Source organism: Rhineura floridana, chromosome 5, assembly GCF_030035675.1.
Source record: "Rhineura floridana isolate rRhiFlo1 chromosome 5, rRhiFlo1.hap2, whole genome shotgun sequence".
Classification (NCBI taxonomy): Eukaryota; Metazoa; Chordata; class Lepidosauria; order Squamata; family Rhineuridae; genus Rhineura; species Rhineura floridana.
Genome location: NC_084484.1, coordinates 140,066,038 through 140,080,308, shown reverse-complemented (window position 1 = coordinate 140,080,308; position 14,271 = coordinate 140,066,038). Strand labels below are relative to the sequence as shown.

The following is a 14,271-nucleotide window of genomic DNA, read 5'->3' as shown; positions in this document are numbered from 1 at the left end:
AGGTAGGTGTTGGTGCAGTGGGCCCAATGATGATGTATGCTGATGCCAGGCTTGCTAGTGAGGTCTATATAAAAAATTGGATGACTCTGCCAGCATCTTGCTGGAAGCTTGCTAATTAACAGCTAAACACTAGCTGGAGTGGGGTGGCTGGGCGGGTCCAGGGTGTTGTGAACACGTCATAGCATGATGGGGAGGTGCCAGCCAACCTTAAGGAGGCAGTGGGGCAGCCGTTCCTTAAAAATCCACCCTGGACCAAGTGGTGTGTAACTTCTCAGATTAAACCAATTTGGCATGAAATGTATAAAATAATTAGGAAACATACTATTTTAATGAAATAATTTGTAACAAATCATGTTTTAAATTATCTGGGGTGTATCCTTTCCTTCACATGTCTGCACTAGGGTTGCCAGGTTCAGGGCCTGAGACTGATCCTGTATCTTTAGGAGAAGAGAAAGTCAGCCAAGTACAGGTGTTCTTGTAACCCTGTAATGGGAAAAACCACAAGGTGGAATTCTCCCTTCCCCCTGCACAACTTTTAAAGATACAGAAGGCCTCTTAGAGGCTGGGCCTGGCATCTTGTGGTTTTCCTATTACAGGGTTGCAAGAACACCTGCACTTGGCTGACTTTCTCTTCTCCTAAAGATACAGGATCAGTCTCAGGCCGTGAACCTGGCAACCCTAGTCTGCACTGCTTCTCCTACTACTTCAGCATGAACAACAAAACTATGCCATGAATCCGTCTCAGTGTGAATAGAACAATGCAAGCATTCCTTTTTCAACAACTTTAATGGGAGCCTTTTAAAATGACTAGCTTTTTTGTGAGAATAGTGACAGTGGTATGTTATGCTCTGATATTTTATACATTCTTCAGCCATGAGAGTTTAAAATCCCCATTGTCTCGAAACTGACATATGGTGCATTAAGAGTGGCAGAGGCATAACTTCCCATCAAGTGATTGGAACTGCAGAGAACTTTGTTTTGACAATTATAGTATGTGCCATATCTATTATTATGTGAAATGAATAGTATTTGGGAATAGGAGGACAGGATATATGTGTATGTGTGTGTATTACTTGAATATGAAATTAAGTTTTCTTCAGTCTCACATTTGAGACCATATGCACAAGCCCAACTGTATGGAGGTTTCAGAACACTGAAGGAAGATGCTAGAGGTTGCAACCCCATCTTTTTGGCTAACAGTGTGAACTATGCATGTGCAAAGGACAACATAAGCAACTTTCTTTCCTGATCATCACAGAGCTGGTTGGAAATTATTCTGAAGCATGTCTTGACTCAAAGGTCTGCTTGAAACAGGTTGGCTTCAAGTGAAATAGTGTAACAACCTATTGGGCTGTGGCTACAAATTCATCAGCATGGAAATGAGTTCCATTCTGCTCCAGAGGGCTCTGGTTTGCCATCCAAAGAGCTTTTAGTGTGAAAGGCTGAAAACCAAGCCAGCCTACAAGAGATTATTTATTTATTTATTTATTGCACTTGTATACCGCCCCATAGCCGAAGCTCTCTGGGCGGTTTACAGCAATCAAAAACATTAAAACAAATATACAATTTAAAACACATATTTTAAAAACAATTTAAAACACAATTTTAAAATTTAAAACAATATAAAAACAATTTAAAACACATGCTAAAATGCCTGGGAGAAGAGGAAAGTCTTGACCTGGCGCTGAAAAGATAACAGTGTTGGCGCCAGGTGCACCTCGTCAAGAAAATCATTCCATAATTTGGGGGACACCACTGAGAAGGCCCTCTCCCTTGTTGCCACCCTCCGAGCTTCCCTTGGAGTAGGCACCTGGAGGAGGGCCTTTGATCTTGAACGTAGTGTACGGGTGGGTTCGTATCAGGAGAGGTGTTCCATCAGGTATTGTGGTCCCAAGCCGTGTAAGGCTTTATAGGTCAAAATCAGCACCTTGAATTGAGCTCGGAAACATACAGGCAGCCAATGCAAGCAGGCCAGAATCGGTTTTATATGTTCAGAGCATCTGGTCCCTGTTACCAATCTGGCTGCTGCATTTTGCACAAGCTGCATTTTCCGAACCGTCTTCAAAGGCTGCCCCACGTAGAGTGCATTGCAGTAATCTAATTTGGAGGTTACCAGAGCATGGACAACTGAAGCCAGGTTATCCCTGTCCAGATAGGGACATAGTTGGACCAGCAACCGAAGTTGGTAGAAGGCACTCCGTGCCACCGAGGCTACCTGAGCCTCAAGTGACAGAGATGGTTCTAGGAGAACCCCCAAGCTACACACTTGCTCCTTCAGGGGGAGTGCAACCCCATCCAGGACAGGTTGGACATCCACCATCTGGTCAGAAGAACCACCCACTAGCAGCATCTCAGTCTTGTCTGGATTGAGCCTCAGTTTATTAGCCCTCATCCAGTCCATTGTCGCAGGCCAGCACCGGTTCAGCACATTGACAGCCTTACCTGAAGAAGATGAAAAGGAGAAATGGAGCTGCGTGTCATCAGCATACTGATGGCAATGCACTCCAAAGCTCCGGATGACCGCATCCAATGGTTTCATGTAGATATTGAACAGCATGAGGGACAGAACTGACCCCTGCGGAACCCCATACTGGAGAGTCCAGGATGCCGAGTAATGTTCCCCAAGCACCAGCTTATGGAGGCGATCTGCCAAGTAGGAGTGGACCCACGGCAATGCAGTACCTCCCACTCCCAACTCAGCTAGTCTCCCCAGAAGGATACCATGGTCGATGGTATGAAAAGCTGCTGAGAGATCAAGGAGAATCAACAGAGTCACACTCCCCCTGTCTCTCTCCCAACAAAGGTCATCATACAGGGCGACCAAGGCTGTTTCCATGCCAAAACCAGGCCTGAAACTTGACTGAAATGGATCCAGATAATCGGTCTCATCCAAGAGTGTCTGAAGCTGGCCTGCAACCACTCGTTCCAGGACCTTGCCCAGGAATGGAACATTTGCTACTGGCCAATAGTTATTAAGATTTTCTGGGTCCAGGGAGGGCCTCTTCAGGAGTGGTCTCATTACTGCCTCTTTCAGGCAGCCAGGGACCACCCCCTCTTGCAGAGAGGCATTAATCACTACCCTGGCCCAGCTGGCTGTTCCATCCCTGCTAGCTTTTATTGGCCAAGAAGGGCAAGGATCCAGCACAGAAGTGGTTGCACGAACCTGTCCAAGCACTTTGTCAATGTCCTCAAGCTGCACCAACTGAAATTCATCCACGAAATCCAAGATTAATTGCGATTATCAATTTAAATTATTAAATATATAACCCTTTTAATTACCACTGTGTGCTGGTTGTAGAAGTCAATTCAGTTACAAAATCTGCTCAACTAACAACAAAATCATACAAAATAGAAGAACCACCCCATTGTAGCAGAGAGACCATTACACAGATTTAATGTATTAAAATATATATTGAAATAAAGAAACTTAATGCTTCCCCCCCCCCCCAAAAAATTCTGCAGTGACATTTCAAAATCTGTTTTAGGGTATTTCAAAGGAATGGGGGTCACAGCCTCAAAGTCCTGCCTAGGTCTCTGCAAGTCTAAACTTTTAAAGCAGAGGAACCCAAGCAGTACTCTGTATGAAAGACCTTACTGAGCAGAAGGTCTTGTATGGGGAAAGGCAATTCCCAAGGTTTGCTGAGCCCAGGCAATATCAAAGAGTCATTAGTATGCACTGCATTTTGTAATTGAGAGAACTAAAAGAATACCTTCCAAATTCCCATCCTGCCTCCCTCTACAGGCCCTTAGCAGTCAAGTGTCTTATAGGTTCAGCTCATATGTGGTTGTTAAAATTTCCTCAGTAATCCTGTTGACATTTTTGGAGGGAGGGGGTATTTACTTAATTATGCTCTAATAACAAAACCCAGCTCCCATTCCAGTGTTATCCTAAAGCACTGCCAGCATTCAGTCTCACGTATTCCCTCCAAACCATTAACTTACCAATAACCTGGTAACTGTGGGGTACAGGCACGTTTTAGAGCCTGATGCAGATATTATATTTAACAACAGTATTTGTTTACAAGATTATTGGGTGCACAATCTTATCTGGTTACTTTAAAAATAATACAGTATCTTTGAGTACATGCTTTGTTAACGTGTTTCCGTCATTAAATACCAACAGCTTATGTTCAACTGCTTTAGGGAAGCAGTTAGTTACCCTATTAATACTGTCTAGCCAAATTTCCCTTTTATTCTCTCCACCCCAGTTAAGCCTCACCAACTCTATAATGGAGGACTCTGCTGGAAGCCTCTTTTTCCAACCTTTTACTGACCTATTGAAGCACAGGTTTGTCTTGCTGCATTGCCCTGGGAATCTTCCCTCTGGTACTCCTACGAGACACCAGAGACCAACATTCCAAGTTACTTCTTTCCTCAGAGCTGCAGGCAGGTTCTCCCCTTGCCTCTTCAGCCTACGCCAAGTGATTCAGCTATTCCTAGTGAGTCTTTGTTAACCAAACCACTCCACTTGACTTCTCAGATCTTCCTTCTGGCTAACTCCACAAATGCCAAGCACCAACAACTCCCAGCTCTCCAACTAACTCCCTGTCTTCTTCTGCCTCCCCTCCCGGCAATCATACTGTTTAACTGAACATTCAAATCTGAGCCCACCAATTGAAAAATGCATACTTTCTATCCTTCTTTTGCATACTGAGAATTCTAACAGTCAGTTAAGGACCCACCTGAGAATTAAACTAACTTTTACTGGACCAGACAGAAAATGTCCCACATCAAATACATTACGATGCAGATTACAATATAAATGTCAGAACACAATAATCATTAAAACTTAATTCAAATTAATTCACAACATTCAAAAGCAAAAGAGTCTGAAAGTGATTCAAGCAAACACAGCAATGGGATATCTCTGACTCTCCTGGTTTGGTTACTATCCCTACTTAAATATTAAGTGATTTGTAAATTCTTTTAATAAATAAATCTGAACTGGACCAGTTTAAAACAAGTTCAGCCAAGAAATGTCTAGTAAACTGGTTACTGTGGGCTGATGATACAGCTGATCTTCCTGTGAAACCATTGCAAGGGAATAACCCAACTCCAAATTTGAAAAGCTTCACTGGACAATGCTGCCAGCACTGCTACAGGATAGGCCTATGAGTGGTTTCTCTGACATGTTCCACCCAATTTACCATAGTTTCTTACCCACCTGTAGTTTAACTGGTTTACCAACTGCTTCTTGGACTGGAATTTCCACGAAGGCATAGGGCACCATTAAGACAAGGGGAAGAGGCCTTAGGCCGACAAGATACTGACAGAGTCCCTTGTGGTTGCCATGATAGCCATAGTTATTTCACCCATTTTGAAGTATTGATGTCACCTTGTGTTACTTTCATACTATTAAACTTTTGTTTTATTTGTTTATTTTTCATAGAATCATAAAATAGTAGAATTGGAAGGGGCCTATAAGGCCATCGAGTCCAACCCCCTGCTCAGTGCAGGAATCCAAATAAAGCATACCTGACAGATGGCTGTCCAGCTGCCTCTTGAGTGCCTCCAGTGTTGGAGAGCCCACCACCTCCCTAGGTAATTGGTTCCATTGTTGTACCGCTCTAACAGTTAGGAAGTTTTTCCTGATGTTCAGTCAAAGTCTGGCTTCCTGTAACCTGAGCCCGTTATTCTGCATCCTGCTTTCTGGGATGATTGAGAAGAGATCCTGTGATAACCTTTCAAGTACTTTCAAGTGCTGTCATATCGCTCCTCAATCTTCTCTTCTCAAGGCTAAACATGCCCAGTTCTTTCAGTGTTTTCAATATTTTTAAGGTATTTCTAAACCGCTTAATATTTTAAAAATGTCTAAGCAGTGTGCAATACAAATCAACATAAAAACAGTAAAGCAATATCATAAAAACAGGAATCTAGTGGTAAAGAGTCCGTCTCAAAGACCAGCGTAGCCTGCATGAAAAAATATGTTTTTACAAGATGTCTGCAGCAAATAATTGATTATGCTTCATGTATGGCAGAAGAAAGGGTATTCCGGATGCAAGGGCAACAGTGGAAAACATGATGGTCCAATGACCAGATACAAATAAATAAAATCTGATCTATAGGATATAGGTTCCATTGAGCACAATAAGGCCGCAATTGTGTGGTTCAGACATAATGCTTAACCATTGTCTAATACTACTTGCACAAGTTTGCTCACGTTCCCCTTTCCTCTTCTGGTACAGCTGTGGACAGATCCATTCCGACTAACCATAGTTTATCATTTTATCCAAACAAATTAGATGAAATTATAGTTTATCTGAAAAAGCCAGGATCATGTTTTGAAGTTGTCTGGTGAGACAAACCATAGTTAAAGTGATTCGGATGAAACAACAAATAGCAGTTGAAAATAGAAGTGGATGCATCACATCTTGCAGCCATGTTAGAGGAGGGGTGGAGGAGGAGCAAACACACAAGACAGAGGCTTGTTCACCTAGGACCAAATTATGGTTTACTGTTATGTGCAAATGCAGCTTGTGTGTCTGAGCAGGTACTCCTTGGGAGCTCACATGTGGGGTACAATTATTGTAGCTATCCTCTTCTTTTTGCTTGGCATCTGGTTATCACAAGTGTATTCCTCTGGAATTCTGAGATTCAATTTTTTAAAACTATTTTAACTAATAGATACATTCTATTGATTTTATTGAATCACTTTTAGAGTGGTCTAAACTACTGGCCAACGCCGAATCTTGTGGCATTTAGTGCTGTGATTAATTATTGATTGCATGATTAAGTTATATTAAGGGGGAGCAGGAATATGTATTTTCCTTAAATCTTTACTTCTGAATTGCTTTTCTATTAGAAGGATACCTGAATATTGTCTTCCTCCTCAGGCTGTTTTATACACTGAAAATAACACTGGAACACATGACTAATTTATATTTCCTTGTGTAGAGTTTACATATGAAGAAGCCTAGAGCCAATGTAGAAATAAGGCACTGAACTTAAATGCTGCTGTGCAGCATAATCCTATGTATGCTTACTCATACATAGTAAACTACTGTGTTCAGTGGGGCTTACTCGTGGGTAGGTTTGCATAGAACTGCAGTATTAACTTATGTTCAGATGTTGTTGAAGTTACCTATACAAATGCATGAAAGACCTTTGTCCGTCAGGAAAAATAATCTAGTACAACAAAAAGTTTAGGGGTACCTTCAAGACTTAAAATATTGTGGCATAAGATTTCAAGGACTATTCATTTCACCAGATGAATGAAATGTAATCCTCAAAACTGACAGGTGTATATACACATGTGTGTAAAGGAAAAATTGTAGAAGTTGGAGCTAGATGGCAATGGAATGCAAAACGCACAGCCTTTCAATCTTGAGGTGTGGTTTCAAATCCTATTCCTGATTTAATAGCAGCATATCCATGAGAAAGCCATACCACAAATCAATCTTTGTTTTGTAGGTGACGGATGTGGACATACTGTTTTAGGTCCTGAAAGTGGGACGTTTACATCTATTAACTACCCGCACGCCTATCCCAATAGCACAGTGTGTGAATGGGAGATTCGAGTAAAGCCTGAGCAGAGAGTGCAGCTCAAATTTGGGGATTTTGATATTGATGATTCAGATTCTTGCCATTTTAATTATGTGAGAGTTTATAATGGAATTGGACCCACAAGGACAGAAATAGGTAAGAGCTTTTCATCTTTCTTGTTGTGTAGTTCAGAACAGTAAAAATGGTCTTTAGGCTGATTTGATTTTTAGTTAAAAATATATCTGAATTGTTTGCATGATTCTTTTTTCCCAAAATCCGAGGAAAGAAGAGCCTAAATTGATTTAAAGTATTCTTAATTAGTTATAATAAATGTTGGACATTTTCTTACTCTGTTTGTATACATTAGGGGCATTTTGCAAATTATGTGGAGGCAAACCTTACAGAGGTCTGGACTCATCATGTGGAGGTGTGCGCTCAACAGGGACCTGCAGCCAATCATGGGTCCCTCATAAATATATTTTTAAAGTAGGGTAGCTAACCTGTAGTCCTCCAGATGTTGATAGACTATAACTCCCATCATCTCTGAATATTGGCTGTGCTGGCTAGGACTGATAGAGTCCAAGAACATCTGGACAGCAACAGGTTAGTCACCCCTGCTGTAAAGTATGAATGAGACAAACTCAAGTTTGCAAAATGCATGCATTCTGACAATGTATTTGCAAACGTAAGTTTCACATTTAAACTTTACAGTTTTAGATTTATGTGTAAGATGTTTTAATACAGCTAAAAATGAAGTGTGTGAAGTGACTTACAGAAGAGGCATGGCAATTACTAATTTCTCGATGATAAGGCATTCAAAATAGGATAAAGGAACATAGGAAGTAGAAAGCTGCCTTTTACTGAGTCAGATCATTGTTCCACCTACTTCTATATCAATTGCACTGATAGGTAGCAGCTCTCCAGGGTTTCAGATCAGAATCTTTCAAAGCCCTATCGAATAATACTGGATATTGAACCTGGGACCTTCTGCATGCAAAGCATGTGGTCTACAAATAAGCTATGGTGCTCCCCTGGTTATAGCTGGAAATGGCAAGTGTGCATTTTCCAACTTCCTCTTTGCCCAAAAGATCACCAGTCTTCTAAATTTAAATGTATACCTGATCGAAAATATCTGCTGGTGGTATTTTGTTGCCTGCCAAAATGGCAACTGCAGTTGCATCTATGTGGTGATAATGTTACCTGACTTTGGGGGAAAATTTATTAGGAGTTAGACATTATATTCAAGAGAAAGGTATTCTTTTCCAGACCAACGTTTTGTAAGATTTTAAAATGATTTTAGAAAGTAAGCATTGTTTCTCTTACAATGTTGTCAATATGAAAAGTCTGACATATATGAAGTGGAACAATATGATAAGTCTGACATATATGAAGCACAACCGACACTCTGGAATTCTCTCCCCTTAAATATTAGACAGGTACCAATTCTATTATTTTTTCGGCACCTATTGAAGACCTTCCTCTTTCAACAAACCTTTTAAGTGGAGATCTTAGCTGAGTCTACGTCAGTGCTGGTATTGCTTTTTAAGTTGTTTTTAAAGATGTTTTGAAGACGTTTTGTTTTATTAACATGTTTCATTTTAATATGTTTTAAAGTCTTTTGTTTTTAATACGTTTTAAAGTGATTTTCATGTTTTTGTTTGCTGCCCTGGGCTCCTTCTGGGAGGAAGGGCAGGATATAAATTTAATATATAAATAAAATAAAAAACAAATATCCGGTGGTTTTCATTACTTTTGTATATCTCTCTGACTGTTGTATGTTTAATAAACCTTTAGTTTGTGCTGGGAACATCTTTATGTGCTGCCAAAAAGGGGAAGGGGAAGGGGAAGGGGAGGAGTGAATAAAGACTTAAAATATCATTGATACCATAAAGCTGATCTTTTGTGGCCTGATTTTAAATTTTTTTAGAGTTGCATGTTTTTCTTCTTTCTCTCCTAAACCCATGACCAACATACTTCTGATGATGTATTTTTTAGACAGAATATTGAGAGTGGTTGCACAACATCTGTAACAAGAAAGCTTTTATCAAACTTGACAACTCTTCTACTTAGATATTGTATGAAAATTTAGACATGCTGTAAGCAAATCTGACTCGTAAAAAAAGAAAAGAAAACATGAGGTCCTTAAATGGCAAGGAACTTCCAGTCCTGTTTGGGGTTACATACTTTTACAAGTTATTTATTTATTTATTTATTTATTGCATTTATATACTGCCTCATAGCCGAAGCTCTCTGGGCGGTTGACAACAATTAAAATAATTTAAAAACACATATACAAATTTAAACCATACCAAATTAAAACCCGTAAAAACTGATAGGCAAGTTAAAAACACATGCTATTCAAATGCTGTTAAAAAATGCCTGGGAGAAGAGGAAAGTTTTGACCTGGCACCAAAAAGATAAGTGTTGGCTCCAAAAAGATAAGTGTTGGTGCCAGGCGCACCTCGTCGATAAGATCATTCCATAATTTGGGGGCCACCACTGAGAAGGCCCTCTACCTTGTTGCCAGACTCCCAGCTTCCCTCGGAGTAGGCACCCGGAGGAGGACCTTTGACGTTGAGCATTGTGTACGGGTGGGTTTGTGTCGGGAGAGGCATTCCATCAGGTATTATGGTCCCAAGCCGTGTAAGGCTTTATAGGTTAAAACCAGTACCTTGAATCGAGCTCTGAAACAACAGGCAGCCAATGCAAGCGGGCCAGAATCGGTTTTATATGTTTGAACCGTCTGGTCCCTGCTACCAATCTGGCCACTGCATCTTGCACAAGCTGCAGTTTCCGAACCATCTTCAAAGGCAGCCCCATGTAGACCGCATTGCAGTAATCTAACTTGGTGGTTACCAGAACATGGATCACTGAAGTCAGGTTATCCCTGTCCAGATAAGGGCGTAGCTGGGCCACCAACCAGAGTTGGTAGAAGGTACTCCGTGCCACTGAGGCTACCTGAGCCTCATGTGACAGAGATGGTTCTAGGAGAACCCCCAAGCTACAAACCTGCTCCTTCAGGGGGAGTGCAAACCCATCCAGGACAGGTTGGACATCCATCATCCAGTCAGAAGAACCACTCACTAACAGCTTCTCTTTCTCGTCTGGTTTGAGCCTCAGTTTATTAGCCCTCATCCAGTCCATTGTTGCAGCCAGGCACCGGTTTAGCACATTGACAGCTTCACCTGAAGAGGATGAGAAGGAGAAATAGAGCTGCGTGTCATCAGCGTACTGATGGTAACGCACTCCAAAGCTCTGGATGACCGCACCCAATGGTTTTATGTAGATATTGAAGAGCGTGGGGGACAGAACTGACCCCTGTGGGACCCCATACTGGAGAATCCATGGGGCTGAGCAGTGTTCCCCAAGCACCACCCTCTGGAGCCGACCCACCAAGTAGGAACGGAACCACCGCCATGCAGTCCCTCCAACTCCCAACTCAGCCAGTCGTCCCAGAAGGATACCATGATCAATGGTATCGAAAGCCGCTGAGAGATCAATGAGAATCAACAGAGCCGCACTCCCCCTGTCTCTCTCCCGGCAGAGGTCATCATATCGGGCGACGAAGGCTGTTTCCGTGCCAAAACCAGGCCTGAAACCTGACTGAAATGGATCCAGATAATCGGTCTCATCCAAGAGTGTCTGGAGCTAAGTTGAGTTCACTGGCCCCAAGAAATTATCTACTTTTGTTCCCTTTAACTCTGAGCTGATCTCACCTAGTGTGGCTGCATAAGCATTAGTATAGTAGCAAATTCAGAAGTGCGGGGTCCCTTCATATTAGTCATAGCCACACCCCTCCCCCTTTTCTGCTGTGGGGTTGAGAATGAGATCCTTGTTAATGCCTTCTACCACAATAGACATCCCTAGGAGCCAATAAGCATGAAAGGGGAGAGTGTTAGCTACTGAGAAGACTGTTCTCAGTGGCTGACTCATCTCCTTTAACTCTGATTGACTCCAATCAGCTCCAATCAACAGGAAAGGTCAAGGAAGCATGTTAAAAGATTGGCTCCAACCAGCAGGAAAGGTCAAGGAAGCATGTTAGATGTTCCCCTTTCGTGCTGATTGGCTCACAGGATGCTGGAGGCATTGGGACCCTGCTCCCCAAAAAGTAAAGGGTCTAAGACTCCCCGAGACCCTGTGTGTAAAAGCTTGAGAAGTGTGTGTCTCTCTGCTGAGAGAGAGCTTTTTGGAAATATTAATGATAAGGTTAAAATCAGCAGCTATTTTTTTTCTTGAACTTGCAGTGCAAGTTTTGCGCATTAGAAATGAGAGTCAGTAGAATTACCTAGACTGGACTGGTGGAGGATTTAAATCTTTACGCAAGGGTAGACGTAGCATATATACATGGTTTACAATATCAGTATCTATAGGTATTGCCCCTTGTCTTTTTGCCTAATCCAGAAGACACTCCCATTGTTGGTGACAAAGGTCTACCCTTGGGGAAAGGAGCAATATTTGAAGCCTTTTAAAGCTACAGTCCTGGGAATACGTTCCATTGAACTTAGTGGGGCTTACTTCTAAGTAATAGTGCACAGAATGCACTGTAAACTAGCAGTGTACAAATATTTGGCAAAGAGACTGGATAGTAACTGTTTTGATAATTAGTATCATTTGGAGAGATTGTAAAATTTATTGGAATTGCTGTGCACAATGATTTTGTACTCCTGAATAATTCTGTCCTAGTTTGCTCCCAGAATTGGGGGTTGTATATATCCAATGCTGTCTTTACACAAGCAGAACAGACTTCTGCTTGTGCAGCATGATTTCACCTTCTTCCTCTCCCCTCTGCATGATGCCCTCAAAATAACCTCCAAAGGGCTGGAAAGCTCTGGAGAAAATTTTGGGGGTGCACAGGGGGCTGTCATAGGGTGGAGAAGAAGTATCATGGTGCAAGTGGAAGTCTGCTCATTCAACATTCGGTTTCACCCTGGATGTAAAAAAACCCACATATCTTGGTAATTTGTTTTCATGTTTGTAATCTTTCAGTAACCGTGAGATTTTGACAGTGCATTTAACCTTCACAAAATCCTAGGTTTGGGATTTCTTGTGTCTGGAAAGAATGGGGATTGTAAGAATTAGATTCACAAATTCATTAAGTTTTAAAAGAGGTTCTGAATGTGCAAATCCATACTAAATCTATACTTCATTGTTGACCTTCTGCCCTTCCCCCTGCCAGGAAAATACTGTGGTTTAGGCTTACAGATGGACAATTTAAATGAATCAAAGAGCAATGAAGTTACAGTACAATTCATGAGTGGCATACACTTTTATGGACATGGATTTCTTGCATCTTATTCAACCACTGACAAATCAGGTATTTTTACCTAGCAATATTTGTGTTCTAAGTGTTCATACATGCCACATACAACTCATTTCTATTTCCTTGTTACCCAAATGCTAATAAATTGTTCATAGTAAATTAAGCAAAGGCTGTTATAAATTCTACTCTGTCTAGATGTAGTTTTGTAATAATTTAGTTTATGTGATGCAGAAAGATACATTGTTGGAATAAACTGATTTTATTTATTTGTAAAAATATTTATAAACTCATATAATGTATCAAGACGGCATACTGTAGTGCGTCCAGATACAGTTGAACATAAAATACCATAAAAAGAATACAAATGATTGCTTAATTGCTTAAAAATATATAGGGAAGAACTCCTTTTTGGAAGTGATGTACATTTATGGACAAAGCCCTAGGGTTCCTGGCATCAAACAGGAAACTACTGCATTAGAGTTACTTCTGTGTACCTACCTCAACAAGTTCACAGAGCTCAGCTTTTGCCCAGCGACCTACCCATTGTCTTCAGTTACTCAGATTAAGGCTGCTATCCCGTGGATCACTTACTTAGAAGTATGTTCCATTGAAGTAAATGGAACGTACTTCAAGTAAAGATGCATAGGATTGAACTACAGTGCCCCTCCCTCTTTTGTTGCTTTCTTTGTATCAGTTTTGGCATGGGTAGGTGTGGGCAATGATTAAAATATTAACTGCAGTGGTTCCCCATTTGTGGCTTTCCCTCCTGGTACCAGCATTGTTTGTTCTCTTTTGCAAAAATGGAAAACATTTTATTCTCTCTGGCTTTTTAGTGTATTTTTTCCTTTTCAGCATGATGTTATACTTTATTTGTGTATTTTATCTTTTTTTTATAAACTACACTGGAAACTCTGCTGAAGGGCGGTATACGAGTCTTTCATATAAAGAAAATAAATATAAAACATGCCTTTATTTTAATCATTGATTTAATATTAACCACATTTACTCTGTAATTTTTTTCCTGAGTCTCAAATGAATACCTTCATAATCTGATAATCTTGGTAGTTCTCTACCTAATTAAAATTAGCAAAGCTCTGCTATGTTATTTAAAAAATATGATTTGGTGTTGATATATTATCAGTTAAAACAAGTGCACTGTAGTACTGATACACTGAATTGCAGATTGGTTGATGTGGCAGATTAGTTTTATGGTCTTTAAACTTTTCATTCTTTATATGTGGACTTCAATGTTCGATTCAAAATAATATCTGGACTGTGTTTCTATTTCTAGATTTAATAACATGTTTAGACACTGCAAGTCACTTTTCTGAGCCAGAATTCAGGTAAAAACTGATCACATTGTTTAACTATGTACTGTATGAAGTTCTTCCTTTTGTTTGTCCTGAATGTTCCAACATTCAGTTTCACTGGATGACCATGGGTTTTTAAGACAGAGGGAGAAAAACTTCTCACTATCCTCTTTCTCTACACCATGCATAATTTTATGCAAGACACAATTTTATATTGTG

The 14,271-nt window shown here is 40.7% G+C and overlaps 1 protein-coding gene across 4 annotated transcripts in view; it reads left to right on the top strand.

The window, feature by feature from the left end:
• DCBLD2 (discoidin, CUB and LCCL domain containing 2) overlaps positions 1–14,271 on the top strand; it is a 60,904-nt gene that overhangs the window by 16,826 nt on the left and 29,807 nt on the right. For 2 of the 4 annotated variants that reach the window (XM_061628237.1, XM_061628238.1), the window contains 2 exons: positions 12,659–12,796; positions 14,034–14,085. In XM_061628237.1, coding sequence (XP_061484221.1) covers positions 12,659–12,796; positions 14,034–14,085 — 190 coding nt within the window. Of the gene's footprint in view, positions 1–7,410; positions 7,639–10,759; positions 11,135–12,658; positions 12,797–14,033; positions 14,086–14,271 lie in introns of those variants that run through there. The other 2 variants (XM_061628236.1, XM_061628239.1) reach the window with 2 other exon arrangements.